The sequence below is a fragment of the Xyrauchen texanus genome, chromosome 12 (genome assembly GCF_025860055.1).
Source record: "Xyrauchen texanus isolate HMW12.3.18 chromosome 12, RBS_HiC_50CHRs, whole genome shotgun sequence".
NCBI lineage: Eukaryota > Metazoa > Chordata > Actinopteri > Cypriniformes > Catostomidae > Xyrauchen > Xyrauchen texanus.
The window spans coordinates 29,490,086-29,510,643 of record NC_068287.1 but is presented as its reverse complement, the minus strand read 5'-3'; the positions used below and the strand labels follow the sequence as shown (position 1 = coordinate 29,510,643).

Here is a 20,558-nt window from a genome sequence, read left to right as displayed (position 1 = left end):
CACTGTCAGACATAGGCGGAAATCGCGCGGGGGGCTGGGGTCAGGACATTAAAATATGTTTATTGTAAATAATATAATGATATATTCTTAAAATAATTGTTTAAGCAATAAATAATACAAATGTAAACGGGGCAACAACAAAAAACCCTTGGTGTCCCCTTCAAAAATTGCTCTTGAGAATTGTTATGTTTATTGTCCCCCCCAACATTTTGATTAAATTTTCACCCCTGCTCTCAGATACACACATTTCTAAACATTACATGCATGTAACTGAAAGAAAGAGAATATTATGTGATTTTGATTATGGTGAGCAACAGCGACATGATTCAGTTGCATTAAACAGCCTGTTTAAACAGAACATGAACTTGATTTACATGCAACCTTGGCAAAAAAAAAGAAGTATATATGACTATGAGCAAATGGTTGCATAGGATATGAACTATTTGTTCAAAAAGAGTGAGCAGAGCTTGGCTGAGATAATGGCAAAAAACAGGAGTTAATTCATACTAAATAACAACAAATGTAAACGTGAAATTTTATTCACGTTTACCAAGTACCCCAATACCAAGGCTAATCTACTGTCACTGATATATAATATATAAACATCAGTGGTTCTGTAGTAAAGTCATGGTTAATTTTTGTAAGGATAAAGGTGCAGTATGTAAGATTCAGAAACCATTATTATTAATGACACATGTGGCCGTTAAATGAAATGCAGCCAGCTACCTGTTGCTCATGCTCAAGAACACACTCCATAGTGACTCAAGCGAGCATTGACCAAAACAATGACGTAACGTACAAACAGACAACGTGATTCACCGACATCATGCTAACAGATGAGGTAGCATAATTAAAATTGCACAGTTATCATTGTTTTACTACAAACCTTGAGACTGTATATTATATTTGATTTTCCAGTGCTGGAACAGGGCTAAAACAAAGTGTGGATATAGTTCTGACTATGCAAGACTGTAGTTTGTAGTAATCACTTTTCTTTGCATGATACATTGACTGCATGAACACGATAGCTTATGTCGGCATTAGCTTGCTAGCCAGCTTTACAATAGCTGTTAGATAAATTTGGTGGATGATGACAGTAGCTGTATATAAAATAGTCTGTACATTATAAATATGTTGACAATTCAGTATTAATGTGATATCACAACTGTCATTTTGATATATCGATGCGCCATTGTTTTAAAATAATAGAATGTATATATATGTTACGTTACACTGAGTGGGTCTTTTTGCATTATCTTGAACATTGTCTAGCATTAATTTCATGTGATATTGTAGTTTACCTTGCTGAATAATTACAGATTAACATTGACATTAACCTGACTTTTAGTATAAAGAGAACATTGTTGAAATTATTTGAAAGTTACGAAGCAAGGTAGCTTGCAATTCGTCAGCAAGCAACCCGCTCCCTTCGTATGAAAAACAGTCTACAGGCTTTAATAGGCAACCTAGGAAGTCCGTGATGGGCTAATTTTTTACGTTGCATTACAAGCCGTTCTCACATCGGCAAACAAAAAGTCGAATATTACATGAAAATTGTTACATACTGCACTTTAAATCAGTTATTTTATCCCAAGAATTTGAAGAAAAAGAAAAGAAAGAAAAAAAATCACTGAATAGAAGTATCGGTATCGGTGGTGGGAAATACTTGTCATTCCAATGACTCGAGTCTTTTGAATCCATTCCTTCACAGATTCTTTCTGTGATCAACGAGTCGTGAACGATCAAAACAAGTAAATACTTTGCTCACAGAGGAAACCATACACGGTATTGCAGTGCTCGGCCATTCTGAAAACTTCAGATCGGATGTATTAACACTTTTGGAGCTCATTACTGAGATCATTTTTCTACTTTTATTAAATAAAATCACATTTGTTGTGATAAATCGCTTTATCTTAGAAAGAACAGTAGTTTTCTACAATCCTTGACCTTTAATTTTCATTCCTGTGTAACATCATAAAATAATCTACATACTAGATCATACAATCAGATCGTATAGCGTCTTTCTGAAGATACACACACGACTTTCAATTTATCCCCAATAATCAAAACAAACAAGGACTGTACAACCCACCAATTATTTATGTCAAATTTTCAAGCCAAATTGACATACTTGGTGTAAAGTGTTAAGGCCTATGCACGTCTCCTTGACAAGCTTAAGTCTAAATATTATAGCGGTATCATATGTTAGTCTCTGATCATAAACTGGCCTTTTATTTACCATCAAATGGAAGGTTATTTTGCCTCTGACATTGGGATGACCATAACTACTTCGATGGTTATCAATAATATAAAATTATAATGTAAGTAAATTGAACAAAGATAGTCAAGTTTACTTAAAAAGACATTTAGCTCATTTAACAAGTTATATTGATTTAAATCAACTTTATGTTCTGTTTGAACAACTGTGCCTCTTAAGTACAAATTTTAGGGATGCATGAACATTTACTTTTTTAAGTTGAGCAAGAATTGTTCTTGCAACATGTGTAAGAACAAAGAAAGCACTCCGTGTAAAATCATAAAGAAATATGTGTACACTTCCCTTAAATGTTGAGGTTGTTGCCATTTGGGTACTTTAAGTCACGACCGCAAGGTGGAACTTTTATAACATTCTGGGTTTCAAACTTGGACGTTTTTAGAAATCTTGTAATAATGATAATTCTGACATGACTTAATTCACCATTAATATGGAACTCCATTCTAGATTTATTTTGTCACAGAATCACTTACATCGATGTCAAATATTTATCATTTTCAGAAATGGAAATCTCCTGCACGATCACACTCAAGACTTGCTACAGAGAAATATTTCTCTCTAGCGTTGAACGCTATTTATTCCCAATCTGTGGAAGAATACACACATGCTTACATAATCACTTAGCCAGGTGTCAGATAACTAGCTCAAAGCTTTGGAGCTCGGTCCGGATTTAACTGCCCTTCGGTCCAGATCCGGACCGGAGTCCGCCAATTGAGTACCCCTGTCTAGGGCCATGCTCTACCAGTTAAGCTACAGGAAACTCTGGTACATCACTGACCCAAAGTTCATATAGAATAATCTTGACATTAAATTTGGTCATCAACTCTTGAAATGCTAGACACAGACACTATTTAGCGGTAGATATTTACCTGTTGAAAACAGGCCTGGACCAGGTTCTCTGGGAAAAGGTTTCGGATAAGGTCTAGAAAGGCATCCATACTGCTGACTTCCTGATTCTTGGGGGTAGAGCTGATCTGACCGGACCTGAGTTTTGGATTTCCTGGGTGAATTCCAAGAACTAAGATGACGCCTAGAATAGCAGCAATTATTGTGGTGGACATGTAGTACACCATTGCTCTGGAGCCCATTCTTCCACTGGAGCGAGCATCCAGACCAGCTAGGCCTGCATGCCAGAGAGAAAAAAGAGAGATCTCGGACATTGCATCAGCAGAGATACACAGTTCCTTCCTTGTGCTGTAGACACTTTGCAACATTAGAATCAGAATCAGAATGAGCTTTGTTGCCAAGTTTTCTCATGTATACAATGAATTTTAAATTTTTTTGTGGTTTAATCCATTGTAAATTTTGAATAGGAGAAACACACAGAATATTACAGTGAGACACAGAATATAAAACAAGGTAAGAGTATAAACAGACAAACAAATAATAGGACATATAACATAGAATAGCGTATGTACATATGCAATTGGTAGTATATGTGAAAGGTAGAGGTATGTACAGTTATTGAATTAAACATGATTGAATTTACATGAGATATTTATTTACATTATAGTACTATGGGGGAGTCTTGAATGCAGTTTAACTGTTCAGGTGGAAAATGGCCTGAGGGTAAAACTGAGCCAGGACATCCTCAATGATGGCCGAGTACAACTGTATCAGCAGTTCCTGTGGCAGGTTGAACTTCCTCAGCTGGTGAAGGAAGTGCAATCTCTACTGAGCCTTCTTCACAATGGAGTCTCCGTCGGTGTCCCTTTTCAGCTTCTGAGAAATGGTAGAGCCCAGGAATCTGAATGACTCTATTGCTGCCACAGTGTTTTTCAGGATTATGAGGGGGAGGTGTGTGTTCCTCCTGAAGTCCACCATCATCTCCACTGTTTTGAACGTGTTCAGCTCAAGGTTGTTGTGACCGCATCAGCTAAACCTCCCATCTGTATGCAGACTTGTCTCCATTGTGGATGAGGCTGATGACCGTGGGGTCATCTGCAAACTTCAGGAGCTTGACAAAGGGGTCCTTTGCAGTGCAATCATTCGCATAAAGAGAGAAGAGCAGTGGAGAGACAACACCTCCTTGAGGAGCACCAGTGTGGGTCCCGGTTGTGAGTTTTCTCAGTCTCACAAGCTGCTGCCTATCTTTCAGAAAGCTGATGATCCATCGACAGATTGGGGTAGGCACAGAGTGCTGGGTCAGTTTAATTAAGAGGAGATCAAGCATGATGGTATTGAAGGCTGAACTGAAGTCCACAAATATGATTTTGTATAAGTCCCAGATCTGTTGAGGTGCGGCAGGATATAATGCAGTCCCATATTGACAGCATCATCCACAGACCTGTTTGCTCGGTAAGAAAACTGAAGGGGTCTAGCAGGGGTCTAGTGATGTCCTTCAGGTAGGCCAAAACCAGACTCTCAAAGGACTTCACGACCACAGACATGAGAGCGACAGGTCTGTAGTCAATAAGTCCTGTGGTTTTTTGGGGACCGGTATGATGGTGGAGTATTTGAAGCAGCAGGGAACTTCACACTGCTCCATTGAATATCTGTGTGAAGATGGGGGCCAGTTGGTCAGTGCAGACTTTCAGACAGGCAGGTGAAACACTGCTTGGGCCTAAAAATTTCCTAGTCTTCTGTTTCTTGAAGACCAGCACACTTCCTCCTCACAGACCATAAGTGCAGGTTGAGTAGCAGGAGGTGTATGTGGGTGTGTAGTGAAGATCAGAGTGGGGGAGGGGTAAGAGACTGGGCTTTTCAAACCTGCAGTAAAGCACATTCATATTGATTCTCTACAGAGTGAGGGGGCTGGTGTCTTGTAATTGGGTATGTAATTCAGGCCTCTCCACACAGAAGCAGGATCGTTGTCTAAAAACGTTTTTTTTCAGCTTTACAGAGTAGCTTCTTTTAGCCACTCTAATCTCCTTAGTCAGTGTTTCTGGCCCGGTTGTACAAGATTTTATCCCCACTTCTGTAAGCATCCTCTTTGGCATGACAAATCAGAGTTTTGCTGAAAACCATGGTTTATCATTATTGAGTGGTAAAAAAAAGAAACTGCTATATGACGTCACAGTATCTAGTATCAGGTATCAGAATCACGTCTGTGGCTGCAGCTTCAAAAACACTCCAATCGGTGCATTTGAAGCAGGCTTGTAGTTCCAGCTCTGCTTCATTGGTCCAACTCTCTACAGTTCTTATTACAGGCTTAGCTGATTTTAGTTTCTATTTTTAGGTCAGGAGAAGTTGAACCAGACAGTGATCAGAGAGTCTTAAATCTGCATGTCGGACAGAGCTATAAGCATCCTTTACAGTAGTGTAGCAGTGGTCCAGTATATTTCTTTCTATGGTGGGGCATGTGATGATTTGTTTGTATTTTTGACAGTTCACGGGTGAGGTGAGCATTATAAAAATCTCCCAGAATAATGACAAGAGAGTCTGGGTGTTGTTGCTCCATGACTGTGGTGTGATCAGCCAGCTGTTGCAGTACTGCGTTAATGCATACTTGTACCAGAATGAAAGTGGAAATCTCCCACAGCGATTAGAAAGGCTTAAAGTTGACAAAGAGCACTTCCAAATTAGGACAATATCTTCAACGCTGTTACATCTGTACACCAACTTTCGTTTATGTAAAAGCATGTCCCGCCACCTCTCGTTTTTCCCTGATGATTCCGCAACACGATACGCTCTGAATAGCTGGAAGCCTGGCAGATGTAACACGCTGTCTGGGATGGCTTCATTCAGTCAGGTTTTCGTGAAACACAGAGCAGTGGAGTTGAAAAGTACTTATTTGTTTGAGTGAGCAGAACTCTGTTTTGTGGTAGCTGCGCCTTAAAATAAGATGATAAACAAAATGTTTGAATAATCAAACACCGGCAAAAAATTATCAGGTATCCTCTGCCGAATATTCTCCAGTTCTTCCCTGGTGAAACTGGTCAGGGAAGAGTGACAAAAAACATGACAAACAAACAAAAGTAACTAAAATGCTAGAGAGCTCCACATTGAAGCAGCCATCCGCAGCGCCATCTTGCTCAACATGAATAATTAGTGTTAAAACATGCTTGTTAACTGGCATTAGAGCCACACAAAGGAACTGAAAACGGACCTGTAATGAGGCTGGAGATGATGAGGGGCAGAATGAGCATCTTCAACATTCTCATCAGGATGTCTCCAGGGAAGGAGATCAGCGTAAGACTGTTTATGCTTATATCAGGAACATACCGTAGCAACATTCCCAGCACCGTGCCTGCTATTACACCTGTGAAAGTAAGAGTGTGTACGTTAAATACATCAGTTATGTTTCACTTGCATATAAAAAGATGCAGATTGCAACTTTTTTGGATTCTGGGCATTTCACATTTCTTAGCACCACTGCATAACTGTCCTACATCTGCAACATTTAAAAAAAACACTATTTTATAAAGAGTGTCAGTATAATGAGGCCAACAAAAGAAGAATTGCTGGGAATTTGCTTGCTTTGTATATGTTTGTAGTTTGAAAGAGGATCATTGGTTGCAGTGTACTTTCACAGCAATCAAACCATGAACAAAGTTATTCTGAAAATGGTGAAAAGAGGAGAGATTAAAGAGGGGGAGTATAAGGTAAAAGTGGATGAGCGCTAGAGGGAAATACAGACATGGTAAAGGGGGATGGAGAAATTCAATTGGTTCAAGGTATAGTGCACACATGCCCGAAGTTGTACACAACTACAACAACAACAACAACACACTTATGCACACACAAATAGGGGCGCACCTATCACAGTGAGGTTAAGGAGCAGGTTGCGTCCAAACCAGCCACATTGTTGGTGTGTAGTGTCTTTTAATCTGAGTTCCACACCTTCATCCCCCTGCAGTGCTCCACTTGTCTGGTTTCCTAAATGTTTATTTGTCATTCTATCTGCGAGAGTAAAATGAAAACAAAAATGGAGAAAGAGATTAAGATCACTTAAAGGAACATTTCTCCCAAAAATGATAATGGCAAGATTTATATTGAAAAAGTAGTAAAATTTTGGTCTGTTTCTAACCAAAAACCGATTGTATTGCTTCAGAAGACAAGGATTTAACCACTCAAATTTTATGGATTACTTTTATGCTGCATTTGTCTTTTTTTTTGGATCTTGAAATTGACTTGCATTGTATGGAAAAAAAAAACAGTTTTTTTTGTTCCGCGGAAGAAAGAAAGTCATCTGAGTTTTATATGCCTCCTATCTATGTATATAAGGCCTTGTTCAGACTGCCACTAAAATCTAATTTTTTTCATATCCAGATTGGATCCAGAGGAGTTTATGATAGTCTGGACAGCAAAAAAAAAGAAAAAAAAAAAAACCCATATGAAATGAGATTTTTTTGAGATGTGTCTCAGTCCGGACACTCTGGCTGCTCAATTCGGAATTCAAATGGTCTTTTTACAGCGACACACAACGATGACGACAAAAAACGATGACTGCAGCACAGAACATCACAATATTTACCAGTCTCCTCCATCGCTGAGTTTTTCTTGTGCGACAGAGGAGTTCTGCACCGCGACTGGACCGGGCACATTTTTGGAGAGCGAGATAATACGCCTCCATTTTCCCGCATCTGTTTTGAAAGCATTGTCACGCAAGCAACCCATGCAGAGGTTGTTGGTTATGTCTGAACACGCAAATCTGGTTTGATCACTTGCAATTAATAGTGCGGACAGTCTGCCTGAGAAGATCTGATTTGAGAAAAAAATCTGATTTGCCTGCAGTCTGAACATAGCCATAGTATCATTATAGATTGCGGTTTATTCACAAAGCTCTATGCTATTTGCCTGGCAAAATTTACATTGCGTTATAAACGCCAGAGGAAAGCAGTTGGTAAACTGAATTTTGGCATGGCAGCAAAAGTTCATTAAATTAATATCAAATGATGGAGAAGAATGTCAAAACCTGGCATGTATATACAGTATATGCACGCTGTCATCAAATGCACTTTCAGCATGTTATGTAGATGATGACAGTGGAGGAGCGATGTGGTACTGTCCCGCCAAAGTGAGCCAGATCACGTTGGTCTGATGAGGGCAGTCTCATGACCAAAATGTCACCTTACCGACTTTTTAAAGATTATAACCAACCACCAATATAAAAGACATAAACCAGATAAAGTACAGTCACAATAACTTACCAAACGACTCATGTTGCATTTAAAGTTGAAACCATAAGATAGTTCAGTGTGAGGAACAGAGTGAAACTGAAGTGAACATTCAGTCATGAGAGTGTGTAGGTCTGCATCCTCCACCATGCAACACTCAGATCCGTCCCACAAGACGGATTGCGAAGCACAAATTGCATCCAGCACAGATTTTTTTTGCATGGTTGGCTTAAATACATAATTAAATTAATGATCGGCCTTTATACCAGTGTAGATAATATGTGCAAATAAATATACTACTATCGATTAACCACCACAGAGCTCATGGAATCTCTTTTAAGGTTTATAAGATGTCATTGAAAATCAATTAGTCTATAGAGAAAATGAATGGGATTTCTATCTCCAGAATTAGACTAATGCACTCTATTGGTTGAGCATATGTTGCTATGTCAGGCTGTTGAGTATATAAACAGTTTAATGTTTAGTTAATGAGTTTGAATGTCCACATAGCCCCTGAAGTGGAAATGCAAACGGATTGGTAAGGGTAAACAAATTTGGCCTGCTGTCCGTAAAGAAGGGCTTGAGCATGAGGGGCTTGAGCATGCGGCTGAGTCCCCCCCCCCACAATTTCACATAGCAAAAAAAGCAGACATAGCCACATATAAAAGTGGCCCAGATCAGAATTGAAAGTGTCACATCCAATTAAATTTTGCTTTTCATATTGTCATTCAAAAACAAGTTATGTCACATGTGAGAAAATAAATGAGATTTGAACCACATTCAATTGCAATGTACAGTACGTACTGTAAAGCCATTGTTGCCTTTTTTCATCAACCTAAATCTGTTGATGCTTTTGTGATCCGCATGATTGCTGCATGTATGAAACAAGAGTCTAGTAAGAGATTTACCCATTCAACTCCTGTCAGTCACGTGCATCTCAGAATACAACACACAGCTTAAAGATATTTTTTTCTCCAAGGCCCTGCCTCTTATGTAGTCAAATCAACATATACTAAAATGGAGGCCTGGATCAGTCGTCAGTGCATATATTGTGCTGAGATCACTCACCACAAAGAAACAACAGACCCAGAAAGGCTGAGAGAAAACATTGTAACCCCTTTCCAATCTTTTAATCTTTTAAACTGCTACTTTTTAAGCTTTCACTGACATGCACACACACACACACACACAGATGCACCCTTGTACGCACAGCATCAAGCCTCCATATGGGAATAATACACAACTCCTGCTCCTTTATAATAGTATAAGAATTTACTGCCAAGTAGAACCAATGAGAATTTCATCAAGCCCACTCCATTACAAACATCTGCATGAAGTGGATCACTGATTGAAGTTGGAGAAAAATCATTGCTGCAGTTAACAATGAGTTATGAGATGTATAAACACATATGCTCAGCAAAAAGCATATTCAAAGTGCTCAAATGCATTATGACATTTATGTTTATTAACATATTCTTGCCATTAGTGAGTGAAGAATAATTCTCAGTCTGAAATAAGAGTATTAAACTACATGATTCCCAGGGAAATTTGGAAATTTAAAATGATGATTTCCAGGCCTGGAAAAGTCATGGCAATTAATTAAATCTTTGTAAATTTATACAGAAAATATACTTTTTACAGTTTTACTAGATGTTACTTGCAAATAACTTTTTCTTGAGAGAAAAAAATTAGTCTTCCTCCCAAAAGGTGAGACCACCTTTGGGCTGTATTTAAATCTTTGTTTTCGTGCCTTATAATGAAGACATTTCTGCATTAATAAGTAACTAATGTTAAAATATACAACCTTTAAAGGAATATTCCAGGGTTCAGTACAAGTTAAGCTTAATCAACAGCCTTAGTGGCATAATTTTTATTACTACAAAAATAATTTAAACTATAAAAGTCCCTACTTTTCTTTAAAAAAAGCAAAAATCGAGGTTCCAGTGAAGCACTTACAATTGAAGTGAAAGGAGCCAATTTTTTATTGTTTAAAGGCAGAAATGTAAAGCTTAAAATTTAATAAAAGCACTTTCATTATTCTTTCTGTTAAAATAATGTATTTGTTTAACTGTAAAGTTGTTTAAATCATCATTTTAGGGGTTATGGCATTATGTCGTCATTGCAACACAGTCATAATTTTCAATATATCTTTAAACAGAATAGGTTATTAAGCAATATTATCACTCTAAAATCATGTTAACACACATATTGTTTATGTCTTGTGGCTATACTTTTGAAACAGTGAGTATTTTAACATTTACAGATTGGCCCCATTCACTTCCATTGTAAGTGCTTCACTGGAACCTTAATTTTTGCTTCTAATAAAAAAAAAGGAAAGATGAGTCGAAATAACTTTTTGTGGTAATCAGCATTATGCCACAAATTCTGTCGATTGAGCTTAACTTTTATTGAAACCAGAATATAACTTTAATGTAAAAATGTACAGTAAATGCACAAGTACAGTATTGTTCATTGATAGTTCATGTTAACTAATATAGTTAAATAATGTTAACAAATACAACCTTAGTGTAATGTGTTAACATTTAAATACAATTAATTAATTGTAAAGGGTTGATACCTGACATACAATTGGAAATCCATCTTAGCGTATTTAAAAAAAAAAAAAGTTTTTAAAAACCTATCCAGTAATCACGAATGACTGGAAAGGTAATGAAATTTCACTGTTCAAAAGGTTTGGAAACCCTGAAACTAGACAAGAAAAAATACTCACCCAAGTTTGTTTTGACGTGACGTGATGTTGTCTTGGCCTTTTTCCCCATTCTGTTCTTACCATTTTCGTGCGGTGTGTCATTCGGACTCTTTGGCCCATCTGCCCTCCATCTCTCTTTCTTTCTCGAGATGTTCCCTGTCTTGCTCATCTGCTTGTTCTTCATCTCAGATTTAAACTAAAACAACAGTTGCCGCTTAGACATAAAGACGGATTGGCAGTGTGTGTGCTGAAATGTTATTTTTTAGGTGGAGGGAGGGAAATCATTTGCCAAGTTTCAATTGCACAAACTTAATCCTCTGTGAACTCAGCCTCATGAGGGGAGAGACAGTGAGAAAGAGAGAGAGAGAGAGAAAAGGCTTATGACCCAGCATGATTCTGCATTGCTTTACAATACATCACAAACAAAAAATTAAGTCATAAGCTTAACCCTGTTTTCACAAATTTCTCCAAATTCAAACACAGGCAACAACATGCAAGAACTGTGCCTGTAAAACATAAATGGCTACTAAATTCTTCTAATCCTTGATTTTGTGTAATTTATTTATTTTTTCCAGAGAGAAGGTACCAGGTATAATGGACTCCATCAGTGCAGGTACACAGCAACAGTTGGAGGTTACAGCTTCCAAGAAAGGTCACGATATTCATGACTGAAATAAATTAATAATCTGCTACATTGAGAAAAAACTACTCAAACTGTGACTCAACAATCAAAAAATAATTTACAATGACCTCAGAGGAATTAAAGTAGGATTTACACGAGGACAGGCCATGCAGGACAAACAGAGATGATAGTAAAATGTAGAAAGAGTTAGTTTATCTGGCGACAATGAAACAAACAATTTATCAAGACCTTTAAGCCTTGATGGAATTATTTAAGAGCAGCCATTATGTCACTATGCATCCCTCCCCCTTAAGAGTTTATGACTCTGTCTTCTCCAACAATCCAGACTGATTTATGGATAAGAATTTAAACAAGATCAGTAAACTAATATTATAGCTTTGGCTGTCAGCCTATGCCAAATGGGCAATTTGATTGGATGGCCAAGGTATCTCAGATAGTGTTGATCTGCGATTGGCTGAACAGTGGTGATGTGGATCACCAAAATGTGCCATTCCATGCTCAATCTGTCTGTTCATATGCCGAGATTATAATGATCCTAGATAAGCACAGACTCCTGATGAACATGCCAGCAAATGTGCATACAGAAACAGAAGGGAAAATGATTGTGTGTCCTCACACACTGTTGTCTTTTTCCTATGAAGGGCCAAAAATCAAACTTGATTGAGGGCAGTGGGCCAAAAGTAAACACTGCATTTATCAAACTGTATTATTTAAAAATGAATACTGCAAAATACTCAGAACTCTAAAAATAAAATAATCAAGTGTCCTATCCTTGCACATAATGGATTTCAATATAATTTTTATGCATGTTGTGTCTCTTTCTCATTTGTGAGTCACTTTGGATAAAATGTCTGATAAACGACTAAATTTAAGTGTCTTTTAATACATGGTTATTGTCTCTTTAAAGGTGCAGTATGTAACAATTTTCATGTAATATTTAGAATTCGTTTTTGCCAATGTGTAACTGGCTTATAACGCAACTTAAAAAATGAGCCTATCACAGACTTCCTAGGTTGCCTATTGAAGTCTGTAGACTGATTTTCATACGAAGGGTGTGGGTCGCTTTTGCCGGGAAAATCCAAAGTATGAGACGTTTATGCGCACTCCCGAGAGCCTTGCCTCAGACAGTAAAAGCTTCTCTTCCGCTACTCAACAGTGACAACAAACTGCAACACAATGTAACGTTATCTTAGAGATGTAATCCAGCAAACGTCCGGCTCCCAGCACAACAACGACTCATACACAAACTCTGAGAAAGCCAAAAAACAAACATAAAGACATTGATCTACTGAATCCTGTCTGGCTAAGCGTGATCGAGTGAAAATTAGAGTGAACATCGGCAGGGAATTTGATTCCTGAAGGGACTTTGTTCGGTTTTGTGGATCAAAACCGACCCTGAATTGGCATTCTTCTTATTGGACAGGTAAGCTTACATAACCGCAAAGCATGTGAAATATAGTGCCATAAGGATTGATCTGTGTGATTTTAGATAAACTACAATAACACATGAAATTAATGCTAGACAATGTTCAAGATAATGCAAAAAGACCCACTCATTAGTGCAGGGATGGGGAACGTCAGGCCTCAGGGCCATATAAGGCCCGCAAGACCACTTTACCCGGCCCATGAGGCCATTTGAAAAATAATACAAAAATAAAAATAAAAAAAATACAATAAAAATAATGATTAAAATAAATTTTAAATGATAACAATGCAAAATATTGTATAATAGACAGACCTTTCAGTGTTTCTTTCTTGGTGCGTCAGCACGTAACAGGTAGCGTACACTAATTTGAACCCACAATCAGAAATCGCAAGCAATTGTATGGCCCTCGAATAATTTCGTAAACACTTGATTGGCCCATAATGGAAAAAAGGTTCCCCACCCCTGCATTAGTGTAATGTAGCATATATACATTCTATTATTTTAAAACAACAGCGCATCGATATATCAAAATGACAGTTGTGATATCACATTAATACTGAATTGTCAACATATTTATAATGTACAGACTATTTTATATACAGCTACTGTCATCATCCACCAAATTTATCTAACAGCTATTGTAAAGCTGGCTAGCAAGCTAATGCCGACATAAGCTATCGTGTTCATGCAGTCAATGTATCATGCAAAGAAAAGTGATTACTACAAACTACAGTCTTGCATAGTCAGAACTATATCCACACTTTGTTTTAGCCCTGTTCCAGCACTGGAAAATCAAATATAATATACAGTCTCAAAGTTTGAAGTAAAACAATGATAACTGTGTAATTTTAATTCTACCTCATCTGTTAGCATGATGTTGGTGAATCAAATTGTCTACGTTGTACGTTATGTCATTGTTTTGGTCAACGCTCGCTTGAGTCACTATGGAGTGTGTTCTTGAGCATGAGCAACAGGTAGCTGGCTGCATTTCACTTAACGGCCACATGTGTCATTTATAACAAGGGTTTCCGAATCTTACGTACTGTCTCTTTAAGAAAAGCGCATCTCCTCGCATTGACCACAGGGTAGTTCTGTACCGTTTTGGGGAGATGAACGTACAATGGCATGACGTAATACTATCAAGTATGATATTGTTTTGTGCCAAAGGAGATATTAAAGATATTTCTTATCATAGACCTAGGCTACACATTGTCCTGGATTTCGCTCAGTATTACCATTTATTGGGACTGCTAAATGTAATAGGATTATTTAATTAAATAATGCTGTAAAAAATTGTGTAGTTAATGCATTTATCCTACTTAGGCCTACGTTTCCTGTTGTGATATCAACAAAGTGAATTTTACTTTTGCTTCTTTTCTTAAGAGAGGATTATTAAGGCTGAATACATAACATTATGAAAGGAAATAAAAGCTACGAAGCACATTTCTGCAAATTAAAAAAATTGAGAGGCCAATTAATTTCGTTGACGCCAAAATATGATTATGATGAACCTGCCAAAATATGGCGTTGTATCTTATGGTTATTAAATAATTACATCTATCTGTTTTTAGGCAGATAGTTGCAAGTAAAGATATCCTCACGTTTGACAAACAAATTACAGTATGATGACCTCAGATGTTGTACACCCCAAAACGTGTTTTAGATGAAATATGAAGAATTAGTTTACAGTATTACCGTTTTTGTCTAGCTGGCAGGGCAGAAAAGGGCTTTTTGAGAGTCCTGGTCTGTTCACTTATAGTGGCTCGTTGTGCATGACTCCATGGAGAGTTTTTATATGTTTAAATTAAGTACAAATGTAGAATTGACTTAATATTTTCAAGTTCACACTTTAACTTATTCAGAGTTATATGCTACATTTAGTTCATCGCAAAATAATTTTATTCAGGAAATACATACTGTACATATGTATTCATACATTTGCTTATGTTTGCATAGACACCACATACAATATTTACATATTGACAGCATCTAAAACATAATCATTTTACGGAAACAACTTTACAGAAACAACTCTCAACGAGAGCACCGCCTCATACCACCCAGCACTTGATAAACAGCAATGTTTTTTCCCCCTTCTGCTCTAGTGTACTGAAGGGCTGCTGTGCCTTGTATGTTTATTGTTACAATACGAAAGTTGCCTACGATGTGTACATAAAATACAGCCTCAGCATCAGAATATATACTCCAGGTGAAAGTAAAGTAAATAAGACTTTTTAATTACTATTGTATACAACAAATCCCAAAGTAGGCTAATAATAATACTACTGTATCATATTATAATGAGAATCTGGACAACAATTAATAATTGCTGGGTTATAATATTCAGAAATCGCAACTGAATTCCAAAATGTTACAGGGTGGAGTAGGACGTTCTGCACACACACAAAATAAACACAATTGTTTTGTAAAAATATATGTAGGTAAATACAGTTTTTTATTTTATTTCACTGTATTGTGAAAAAACTGGAAAACAAGCATTAATTATCATTAACTAGATTTTTATTTCATTAAATATTTTGAATGTACTTGGCTACAATGTTTGATAGGATGAATTTAAAATATTATTTAAAATTAATTTTATGTAATTTTTTAAGCAACAATTTTCAAAATGGGGCTTGGTCGGTTGCTTGGGGCCTCAGAAATCATAAACCCGCCCCTGTATCCCTCACAGCCTCGTTGTCATTACCTTTAAAATTAAAAGATGATACTACTTTGAATAAGGTCTATAGACCCAAATTCAAGCCTTTTGTTGTTTCCACCCGCCGTACTTAACTGCTGTATTGATTTCAAAATTCAAAAATTGCCATCTCAAGAAGCACTATGAATTCCATGATGTATTCATTTGACTGAGATAAGACTTACATTTACATTTACATTTATTCATTTAGCTGACGCTTTTATCCAAAGCGACTTACAATTGCTATATATGTCAGAGGTCGCACGCCTCTGGAGCAACTGGGGGTTAAGTGTCTTGCTCAGGGACACATTGGTGTCTCACAGTGGATTCAAACCCGGGTCTCTCACACCAAAGGCATGTGTCTTATCCATTGCGCCACACCACCCCGACTTAATGGAGTGGATCAGGAAAACATATTTCAGCGATTATAAACTCTAAGTCCAGTCCCTTCCTCATTATTGTTTGCCATCGTGGATTACATCCAATGCAGCACATCGTCTTCTGGACTACTTTTGTACTGCCTTTTGCCATTTGTCTTAAAAAATAATAAATTATAATAATACATATTATTATAATTCAATCTGAATTTTTTTTAAAAAGCAATTAAAATTTCAGTCGTAATTTCTTAACTTTAAAAGCCTCTGGTTTTTATTTTGTTAGAACACTCCAGGGAGACTTTTGAGTGTTTGTTTGTAAGCTAGTTCACAATTAATTCACTTTTCATTGAAAAATTGTACTAATCCTCCTTTCGAGCATCTACCGCTGAGATGGAGTTTGCTCAGAAAGCCAAAAAAATCAGCACATCAGGAGCTCCGTCTGTGCTATATGTGTGTCAACAGATCAGTGCTTTTTCAGTGAAGCACGCTGAACATGCAGACTGTATATTTATTTATTAAACACAGCGAATCACAAAACTATTGCATGTCTTTAAGAGACTTTAAATAAAATGCATGTGTCATACGGACTACTTTAATGGTGCTTTATGGTTCTTTTATGCCATTTTTTTGAGCTTGTCGGTAACAACCATTACTAACAGATTTGTATTATACCCAGTCCTGTTAAAAACTTCTGACTTTTTAGCAGCGAGTTTGGAGTGACTGATAGACAGCATTTAATATGTTACATCAAAATGTTGAATTCATCATAAACAAAATTAAAGCCATCAAGCTGATGCAAATACTCATATACCAAGTGTACCATAATCAACCAGCTATAAGAGCCTTGTCCAATCAGTGAGTTAAACTAGTTCTCCAGTCTAGGGTTAGTAATTTCTGAGAATCTATGTGATCTAGACAGTATCTGCCTCTGGCTACAAAAAAATAAAACAATATATATTACCGGTCAAACGAAACACTTGACTGAAATGTTTTTTCATTCATTTGCTTAAATGTTTGAAATTATTTTTGTAGACAAAAATATTATTGTGCCACCATGTTAATTTACATCAAGAAGTTGGTTGAGAAAATGTCAAGAGTACATGTCTGCAAATTCTAGGCAAAGATTGACTACTTTGAAGATGCTAAACTATAACACAATTTTGATTTATTTTGGATTTTGTTTAGTCACATAGTACTGCTGCTCCCTAGAAGCAGACTATGCAGTCTGTGTAGGCCACCAACTCCCTAGGGGGGCACCATCTTACCCTAAGAGGGCACCAGAAAGTCCACTGGCTGCCATTACTCCCATGTTATATGTTATTCAAGGACCCGAAAGCAGTTGCGGAACACAGATGATCGCTTCATGTTCATATATATATATATATATATATATATATATATATATATATATATATCTTTTTAAAATAATTTCCCTATTTGGTTATGTGTTTGATGATGTTAATTTGTATGACAAGGTTTTATGTGTAGACAGTGAATGTGTGGTCTGTCTCTGTCTGTGTATATGTATGCTTGTGTGTGGGGGATTATTTTCTGGTGCTGATTGTTTGGTGTGGGGTTTGCAAAGGGATAGAGTTATAATCCCATAGTACACACACACACACACACACACACACAACACACACACACACACACACACACACACACACACACACACACACACACACACACACACACACACACACACACACACACACGTTGGTGCGGCTATCCTTATGAGGTCTCTCCATAGACATAATGATTTTTATACTGTATGAATTATAGATTCTATCCCCTAACCCTACACCCAAACCTAACCCTCACGAAAAACTTTCTGCATTTATATATATGTATATAAAAAACATAGTTTTGTATGTTTTTAAAGAGATTTGAATTATGGTAACACTGGAAATGTCCTCATAAACGACATTAATGGTATATGTGTAATTGTAATTACCACTTTGTAACCTCAACAATTGTCCTCGTAAACCACCAAAACACACACACACACACACACACACACACACACACACACACACACACACACACACACACACACACACACACACGTCTAATTGAGGATGTACCATAGACTTGAATTGCTTTTATACAAAACTAATTACATTTACTTCACCCTTACACTAATAAGATTTTTTTTTAATGTTTATTACGTTTTCCTTGAGGGGACCCAGGACTGGTCCCCACAATGTAGTTGATGTTGAAGGTTTTACTGTCCATGTGAGCAACTTTGTTCCCCATGTAGGCAACACCTGACCTTGTGAACTAAGGCACAAATCTCATTGACATACAGTATACCTCATATACTGTACAAATTTCACTTGTATAGGGCTCCACAATTATTTACACATCAATCAATTAATCAATTAACCAACCAATCAGTCAATCAATCATTCAATCTTTATGTCGTTCTGTCTGTCGGTCTCATTAGTGAGCATGTACATTTATAGAGTTTGATCTCTGGGGTCCTAAAGACAAGTCATTTTTAAAGTATGATTTTCAATTACATTTTTATTTAAACTGCTGAAGGACCTTAAGCCATTACAGCATTGTTTTCTTTTACAGCATAATTGTCTGTAAAGCTGTCTTGAAATGATGTGTGTGTTGTGAAAAGCGCTATACAAATAAATTGACTTGACCTGACATTTGACCATGCAGGTAGTAGCTTATTCTTTTGCATGTGTAGATGTGCATGGGATCATCTTGACAGTACTTAACCACACATGCACATACACACATACCTGCATACACCCTCCCTCCGCTTTTCGTCTCTATCTCTGACTATAATCTGAGTGTATTAATCTGTTGTTTGAACTCCTTAAGCACAGACTGTCTATCACATCTGCTCGTCTCACCCTACTAAAGCTTTGCTATTTATAAATCCCCAATTTCCCATCTATCTGTCTTTATCTGTCTCTCTCCTGCAAGTTCTTCCTGAACTGTGCCCCATAGGAAATTTCATTTTACCATCCTAAATCCCTGTCGATCTGTCTTTTAAGATCTCTCACTCTGTCTGCAGAACCAACTCTTTCATTAGTTAATTCCTGAAGCTGCAGGATTCTACTCACAGTGACAAACCTTCTTCCACATATCTGAGCTGTATGTGAGCCAATGTCTAGCCAACAATCCATACATGACTGAATCGCTCCTCTTTGAGTAACGCCCGTAACGAGTCATTCCTCATTCATAATCTGCATTCTTACAACCATCCATCATCTCTCTAACATTTTACAATTGCCGGCTGATTGGAGCAATTTGTGAAGTGATATATGCTTTTAACATTTTCAACAGCGACTGCATATACAAAAACAACACTTACTCTGTGAAATAATATATAGAGACTAGCGCACACTCTAGCAAACATGGATGGTTAAAGCTAGCCACCATACGCAAGAATTTATGAAGATTACTTTATGTCTATTGTGTACTGTTGTGTTATTATAATAAAACAACCCAAAATCAACTGTTTGAGGTTTTGATTTAAGCAGTTCGCAGTAGAGTACGTTTTATAAAATACTGATATAGGACGAGTTTAAACAGATGAAAAAAGACAAGAACAGAAAGGAAGAGTAGAGTCGTTCATATCCTGTTCATATTCTTACCTGTGCTGTTGTGCCGTCTCCCATCCAACCAGACTGAGGCATTAGGAAATAGACATTTGGAAAGAATGGACAGAGAGTCAGAAAGAGAGAGATGGAGTGAGACAGAGAGAGTGAGAAAGAGAGGAGGCAACTCACAGTCTTTGCGTCATCTGAGAAAATAGATTAATAAACGGTTTGATTCTTTGGGCCTGGCTCACTCACTCAGTCTGTCTATCGTTCTCTCTCTCTCTCTCTCTCTCTCTCTCTCTCTCTCTCTCTCTCTGTCTTTCCCATTTTCTCTCTGACATGTTCACACCCTTTCAATCCTCAATATCCTCTCTAACACAGTTTATTTTATTTATCCTTTAGTATCCTGGCTGTTACTTTGTCATCTGTATGTTTTCACATATCCATACATAATCAGTTGATATATACATACATTTTATTTAGGTCACTGAATGGAAACAGAATTCAAGCAGATATACAGTATAAATGCAGAACAGAAAGAGAGAAACAGAGAATTGTGGCATTTGAATATTCCAAGGTATATTTTATAGAGACATATAAACACTTTACCACAGTGGTTCTCAACTGCTGGGTCTGTTCTGATAGGGAGAAAAACATTTATAAATGTCAGTGATATAATACAAGCCATATAATCATGCATGAACAGGATAGCGAAATAAATATATGCTTATAAATGTTTAAAAGTGAGAAGGAAACACTTCCCATGTCTTTTGGCATGCGTCCAATGAAGCTCTATGGTATTTTGGT

General features: G+C 37.1%; 1 protein-coding gene across 2 annotated transcripts in view; it reads right to left on the bottom strand.

Moving 5' to 3' along the window:
• Window positions 1-19,934, bottom strand: part of LOC127653050 (excitatory amino acid transporter 2-like) — a 34,492-nt gene extending 14,558 nt beyond the window's left edge. Inside the window, exons 1-5 of one of the 2 annotated variants that reach the window (XM_052139554.1) lie at window positions 19,806-19,934; window positions 11,066-11,240; window positions 6,974-7,117; window positions 6,324-6,476; window positions 3,145-3,398 (exon numbers count right to left, since the gene is read on the bottom strand). In XM_052139554.1, the coding sequence (XP_051995514.1) occupies window positions 3,145-3,398; window positions 6,324-6,476; window positions 6,974-7,117; window positions 11,066-11,240; window positions 19,806-19,847 (768 nt within the window). In that variant the 5' untranslated portion in view covers window positions 19,848-19,934. The remainder of the gene's footprint in view (window positions 1-3,144; window positions 3,399-6,323; window positions 6,477-6,973; window positions 7,118-11,065; window positions 11,241-19,805) is intronic. The other variant, XM_052139555.1, reaches the window with a different exon arrangement.
• Between the last annotated feature and the right edge of the window lie 624 nt (window positions 19,935-20,558).